Below are 7,572 nucleotides of genomic sequence, written 5' to 3'. Positions count from 1 at the left end.
AATATAATATAAACCACATATATTATATTATATATACATATACAGACAATTACAACATTAATGCAGTTTGTATTTTGTACAGTGTATTGGACAATCCGATTGGCATCAGACCATGGCACGATATGGTCCCTGCATTTTTAGGAACTGAATGATGAAGGAGGGTCCTCCTGCAACAATCTGAGGTGGAAGGTGGCTGAGCGGGCAGTTCTCAATACTCATTATTGACAGTTTGCTGCAAAGAGCCAGCTCAAAGGGAAGGCTGTGCAGATTGGGGTTGTCATTCAAATACAGTTCTTCCAGATTCTCCAGTGTACCTGGTTAAAATAAAATAATACAAAGTAGTATTTTTTTGATTCACGCAGTTTATAACTTTTAGACAGAAGCTCTAAGTCCACTAGAGGATTCTTTAGTATATAGAATCTTCAATCAGTGACTCATCCAAACTCCTATTTTCAAGCACAGCAATTTTGTGTTTCCCTGTAAAAATATCCAGTTCTACTTCTCCTTTTGATAACAACTGAACTGAGAATACACAGAATAAGAGAACTGAGAGGGACTTCACCGTAACTGTTCAGCCAAGTGCTTTGCAATTGCAGGCAACACTGAATAGCTATCTAGTTAGAAGGGCCTAGAAAATATTTATACCATACAGTATCTATTATCTCTGTAAAAATATTTATGTTATACCTTTTATGTAATTAGAACCCATATATTAAAGACCTGAAGCTGTAACTGTAATGTGCCACAGGAAGAAAGCAGGAGAGATCTCTGCACAGCAGTGAATTTATTAAATGGAACAAACCTGTGTGAAAATTTTTTCCTGAATTCAAATTTTACAACTTGCCTCTACTACAGATACCGCAACACAGATTAACCAGAAGCTGGAAAACAAAGTAATTTCTTCTTTCTTAAGACTTCCATTCCTCCACAGCCATCAAATATCAAAATTAATCCCTATCTTTGAAATGCACTCCAAACATACAAGTCCTCCTCAAAACATTCCCCATTTTCCACTCTCATATATCAGAAACATCTCCTAAAACCTAGAAGAGTCTTTAATCTTTCATGACAGAAATCAGTAGCCAGGGTTCAAGGCATGGAAAACCAACCAACAAAAAGAAAGGTTATAGACGAAATAATTAAAAATAGCTGATAGCATGATAGATGAAGCAGTCACATCTGAAAATAGTTAACTATTCTCTCATCTGGTAAGACAACCAGCTTTAATAACCAAATTGTACTCCTACAATAGTATTTCAAGTGTGCTTACTGATTTTAATTCCACAGCTCATTTCCACAGCATCCAAACTCTCTCCACTAACTTATGAAATAAATTACAAAGCTCCAGATTTAGACTGTTTTAGGCTCTTCTCACACTGAGGCACATACAAGATGAGCAGAAGCTATAATGGGTCTTCACTAAAGATGCTGGGAGAAATAGACCATGCCTTCCCCCTCTGCACACCACTGTTTCCGACCACATTTTGCTTTGCATAGCTTGTCCCATCATTTTTTCATCCATAATAAGCTCTAACTATAAGATTTTAACTCAAGTGCTCAAAATCACGCTCTGGATATGCTCTGGATCTATATGCTTGCGACCAACTATAAAAGAAATGTGGGCTCTCCGTTTCAGATGCTCTGAATCCCACTCACTCTGAATGTCTCAAGTAGACAAAAAGAATCCTATTCCTCCCTTTCTTGCTGTAGATTTCCTCCTCTTCATTTCCTTTTCATATCTCATCAAGGTGAAAAACGATATGATGGTCTATAAACAGAAATGTGCGCAGAGGGACTATCAGCAGAAATATGTTTCAGCTGTCTACACCTTACACAAGGTTTTTGTCTACACCATGGCATTAGAGTAGGACCAGTGCGTTTCCTTTCTCTTTCCAAGAACAGGTTTATGAAGCTGAGTGTTTGATAATACGCAAACTGTGGGAGAATTTGGAGAGCAAAAGAATCTCACCATTCCAAGTTAATGTGCATTCAGCAGCTTTCTGCAGAAGAACTAAAAAAAGCTAAAGCATTCATTTCACTACAGTTCAGCAAGATAAAGATCATAGGCTACAGTGCTGTTCCTGTGGCACATGCTTCACATCAGGTTGTGTATATCTAGAAGTTTCAAATTAATTTTGTGGCCTATATTTACGAGCACAGTAGATGCCTATCTTATATGTTAGTAGCTGCTTTGTCTCAGGCATTCTGCATAAAAGCAGAAAAAGGGATCTTACCAATTTCCTCAGGAAGGTGTGTGAGAAGATTCTCTCCAAGCCCAAGGTGCGTCAGATTGGTAAGGTGACCAATACCTCTGGGAAGGGTGGTCAACTGATTATTAGTCAGAACCAATTTCTAAGGGAAAAACAGATTTTTAAAAATTAACTTAACGACTTTTGCTTCAAATGACAGCAAGTAACAAGATATGTAGCTGATAAATTGATGGGTTCTACTCTCCAGCATTTGAACAAAAACATTTCTACTCTTCAAGAACATTTCAGACATCTATTAGGCACCACAAAGTAAAAATAAAATAGCACATAATAAAACACATGCCTAAATATAAAGGCTTTCATGAACATGACTGAAATCAGAGGCTATTCCTGTGGCAGTATTGTACTTATGGTACAACAGTTAAACTCTTCAAAATATTTTTGTTCAATATTAACTGATAAATCTGGGGAAGAATTAGTGGGGACAGATTGTGGATGAAGTCGCACAAGATTCTTAACTTTTGGTTCTATGTCCAGTCCCGAATAGTTTCCCTCATCAAACTAGCTGTAATTAAATCAGCATGGTGTAAATAAAGGACGCAAGATGTTTATCTCTGCCAATTATTGTTTCACCTGCAGATCCTTGAGGTAAGCTATTTCATTTGGCAAGGATTCCAGTTTGTTTTCCTCTAGATCTAACTCTCGGAGTTTCCGTAGATTTCCAATTCCATGGGGAAGTTTCTTTAGGAGATTGTTTGACAAGATAAGAACCTCAAAAAAAAAACAAACAACCAAACACACAAAATTTCAGCAACGCAATAAGTAAATAACAATTAAGACAGGATCTTTTTATATTTTCAAGTAATGAAGTCCAAGATTAGCCTACATTTAAATTATGGAAGCAAACTGAAAAGATTTTTTAAAAAATCGAATCAGTGTTTAACAACATTTTTTTAAAGTCTTTAATGATACAAATACAAAGACTTATAACAGAATTCTTTTTAATATTATTTTACATAACAATAAATGCAGAGCAAAACCAAAGAACACCTTATTTCTTCAAATGACCAAAGAAAACCAATTTCTTCCTGGACTTCCCTATCATTTTGTTACGCTTTCTTACAGCCATCTCATAATCATGTTTTACATTATTTGCTGTGCCTGCCAAGTCCTCTTTAAAAAGCTTAATACTTTGTCTTCTCCCTATGTCCCTTTGGTTAGGAGTAGCAGCAAGTAAACATACAGATCAGAGTACCTAAGCAGAACACTGCATAGGTATCCTCTGGCTTTCCAAAATGGTCTCCTATCACACACCCACCCCTACTACAGTGTTATCCTCTTGTTTTTCTCCTCCTTTCTAAGTTGAATTATAAATACCATAGGTTCAAGAAATGTATCCTTATTTGCAATGTCAATTAACAGAGTTATTCATTACACCACAAGCAAGTTAACAGGGATTACAGTAGTATACCATTTTTCCTCCAGAGAAGTCTTGCAGTCCTTAGAAGTAATCAAGCCTCATAACAACACAGCAAATAGTAAGGCAATTAATTACTGATTAAACAATGCTATTATCTAGTTATTTAACAAGGCACATTGAAACACGAGGATATGGAAGAGCACCCAGTGTGGACCCTCATCCTAGCCGCACACAACTCCCTGCTAAACCAGCCAAGGTTGCAAATGCCTGGCTTCTACTAATCCCAACTCTCACTAGCTTCATGTAACATGAAAACACCAAAGGCAGGAACAGAACAGAATACAAGGCTAAAATCAAAGTGAAAATCAAAATGAATAAAAGCCACGGTCTTAGCATTAGCACAAGCAGTATTTCAGTGGCCTTCCTTTATGCGCTATGATATACACAGAACGATAAGAATAGTAACATTTTAATCACGTATCAAGAAACAAAGGCAGGAACAGAAAATATTACCTACGTGCAATGCAGCTGACTTAGCACTGCTGTGGGAACCTTCACTTTTTTGTAAACACTGACCAAATAGTTCTTTGTATTCAATTCTTTAATTACAGAGAAAAATAGTGCTAACAGGTCTGTGGACCATGCAGCTCTCCTGCTTCAGCAGCTGGCAGATCACCGGCAAATCCAGTTGTTAGAGGTTACTAACTTCCCAATCACACCAATCACAGCCTTAACTTAAAGTGAATTGGACTACTAAATAGCTACTACTCTGCCATATAATTTTTTGCCGCAAACTACAGTAATTATTAATTATTCAGAGCAGCAGTGACACTGGAAATTTGCTATTTCAAATATGCCATTTGCTATTGTACATTAACAGATTTTTCCCAGCAACTCACAGAGGCCATGAAGTCCCCTCAACTGCCCAAACAAGTATCTCTACCTTTACGTCCCTCTAAGGCAATTAAGTTTGTCACTGCTGATGATACCTTTGGAAACAGGACTAGGGGTCACAACAGGTTTAGTTCACGGTTTCAACCTGCAAGTTCTTCTTCCTCAAAGGCTGAGACTTCCCACCCAGCTGCCTACCAGGTTCACGGCACTACATTCAAGCCACCTCTGGCTGTAGACCATTTCATTACATTTTTCTGATCCCTGCTGTTTCCATGCTGGTCTCTCCAGGAATCAAACTAAGTTCAGTGCCACTGCATTTATAACACTAAGTTTCTGTTAAGAAAAATTTTCTTTTACATAGTTAAAAATATGTATTTGTACTTAGCCCTTTGTGCGCAGACACTCATATAGAGCTTAAAGAACAACATTCAAAAAGCTGTTGACAACAACCATAAACAGATGCAACACATCTAATTAAATAGTGTACATATACATATTTATTTGGCTTTATTTGACCCAAAAGTAGTATTTCTTAAACCTGAAGTAGAGAACGCTTATTTGCAGGGGATTCACTTAGCTGTTCATTTATACTCTTCTCACCTCAAGAGAAACAAGCCCAGATACATCCTCAGGGATTTTTGTGAGCTGATTAGTCGCTAAATTCAGTTCTACCATACTAGTCCAAGTCCCGAAGTCCAAGGGGAGAGAGGTCAGCTGATTGTCCTGTGATTTAACATATCAAACATTTAGGGTCTGTGCTTGCAAGAAGTTGGCAAGGCATTAAAGAGAGAGATTAAACAAACTGCTTACAAAGTACTTCATAACAAAATAGTTGATAATTAAATCAGAAGAATAAAATGTTGATAATTGGCCAAATATTTTTTAAATTCCTCCAAACATAATAAGCAGTCCCAACCTAGAGTTACAGAATTACTAATACGAACTGAAGTGGAAAAGTTAGAAGTACGTAATTTTCAAGATTTCATGCGTCCCAGTAGTTAAACATTTTTTTGTCCTTTCTTTGCTGAATATAATGGAGGGTGGGGAAAAAAAAAAAAAGAACAGAAAATTCACCATAACTTACAAAGGTGCTATCAGCAACACTGGAATCCTAAAAATATATGGAGTTTGCTCAAAAAAAAAAAAAAAAACACACAAAAAAAACCAAAAAAAACACACAAAAAAAAAAACAAAAACAAAAACAAAAAAAACCCCACCCAACAACAAATACACAAAAACCCAAATATAACCAAACCAACAAACAAATCCAATAACACTCCCTACCCAAAAAAAAAAAAAATAATAAGGAAAATTAAAAAAACCCAAACACACCACAAAGGAAATATACCTTAGTGGCTCAGAATAACAGCATCTAAAATGAATCTGAACATCTTACTGCTCAAAATGTTGCTACAAAATTTGATCTAGATCAGACACCACAAAATCTAAAAAGTTCTGGTAAACATACAAAGTTACAAACAGGTATGTGATTAAAAAAATGGTCTTAATGCAAATTGAGAATCCATTTGTGCTAAAAGATATTCTAAAACAGTAGCTGAGCTTAGCTACTGTCTAAACATTATTTATCTTTTTAAATAATTTAAGAACTTGAAACAAACCTATTCATAGAAAAACATCATCTCTTTTCCCTAGTTCTCTTCACTGTAAGTGTACGTAGCACAGACTTAAAGGTTCTTTTTCTGTGCTCTACATGCCAAAAGATTCCAAACTTAGGTTTTGAAAGAATACACTCAAAAAAAGATACTTTACATAATTTTGATTATAATCTAAACTGTAAGGGGGGGGGAGGGAGAAATAAGCTACTTTACATGCTTGTGTCCCATGTGAATATTAAAGAACTTTGCAACCAACTTTCTCATTTTCATTGTTCAAATTCGAACAAATGTGACAAAAGCTTAACTAACAAAAATAAAGACAAATGAATAACATCTTGATGGTACATTTTTAAACTAATACAGAATTGTTTCTATATGTGACAGCAGCAGTGCCCACTTCAGCATGATAAATTCATTCCTTATATCATTAAGTTTGCCAGAATTCATGGAGCAGCAAACAGTGCTCCTCATTGATTTTACACACAGTAGCATGTTTCTGTGCCTCACCTTCATGTTCAGCTTACTCAGTACTTTAGCTCTAGAGAAAATTCCAAAGGGGATTTTATTGATGCGGTTGTGCTCCATATTGAGAGAGTAGATTGTGGAGAACTGGGACGGGCCACCCACAGGATAGGACTGGAAGCAGTTCCTGGCCAGTGTTAAACTAGTCAGCTTGACAAGGCTGGATAAAAGACCCTGTAGAGAGAAGAAAACCACCCAGGAACTTAGGACAGATTCATTTGAATACATCTCTTTTCCCTCATGGGTCTAATTAGAAGTGTTTTCCTTCCCTGAAGTCCATCCCCTGAGTAAGAGTTGCGACACACAAACCAGTGTTAATTTTGATAAAACTTCCATCAGCAACAACTGCTGCTCACAGTCGTCAGCCTTTAACCTTATTTCCCCCTTTCTCCTTACATACTACCACACACAGAAAAAGCAAACATACCATGTTTAAAAGCACAAGCTTAGGAGGTTTTGAAACTCTTTTCTCCTCCAAAAGGAATTTTTTTTTATTAACACGTTGCTACATCTTGGGCAGCTCTGAAGAGCGCAGGGGAGCGGCTGGCAGGGGCAGTCAGCAGCGTCTCCATCCTGAACAGCGGTCCCGGCTTTGGCCAACGCCACCCAATGCAGCTCACTCAATTTTGATGCCTGCTCACAGTTGAGAGTGGGGGCCTGAAGAAGTATCAACTGCATGCACTGTTTTTCAAACGGGTGTTTGATACTTCCAGCACAAATCTTTGTTAATTTAATAAAAATCCATATTGTGATCACATCTGCTAGAAGTTTCCTTTTAGGCTGTTAACAGCTTCAGATAATCGGACAGGACAGAGCAAAAGAATGGGAAGGGAAGGGTTTGGAAATTCCAGGGGGTTTTTTGCTGCTTTCAAAATATTCCTAAATAGTTACTAGTCCACTTTTATTTTAT

At 37.0% G+C, this 7,572-nt stretch overlaps 1 protein-coding gene across 2 annotated transcripts in view; it reads right to left on the bottom strand.

The window, feature by feature from the left end:
• Window positions 1–67: 67 nt before the first annotated feature.
• SHOC2 (soc-2 suppressor of clear homolog (C. elegans)) overlaps window positions 68–7,572 on the bottom strand; it is a 38,602-nt gene continuing 31,097 nt past the window's right edge. For both annotated transcript variants that reach the window (XM_009708282.1, XM_009708283.1), the window contains 5 exons: window positions 6,648–6,836; window positions 5,125–5,247; window positions 2,844–2,981; window positions 2,235–2,352; window positions 68–314 (listed from right to left, as the gene is read on the bottom strand). In XM_009708282.1, coding sequence (XP_009706584.1) covers window positions 106–314; window positions 2,235–2,352; window positions 2,844–2,981; window positions 5,125–5,247; window positions 6,648–6,836 — 777 coding nt within the window. In that variant the 3' untranslated portion in view covers window positions 68–105. The remainder of the gene's footprint in view (window positions 315–2,234; window positions 2,353–2,843; window positions 2,982–5,124; window positions 5,248–6,647; window positions 6,837–7,572) is intronic.

This window comes from Cariama cristata, unplaced genomic scaffold (assembly GCF_000690535.1).
Source record: "Cariama cristata isolate BGI_N322 unplaced genomic scaffold, ASM69053v1 scaffold7239, whole genome shotgun sequence".
NCBI classification, from domain to species: Eukaryota; Metazoa; Chordata; class Aves; order Cariamiformes; family Cariamidae; genus Cariama; species Cariama cristata.
This window is presented reverse-complemented; position numbering and strand designations above follow the sequence as displayed.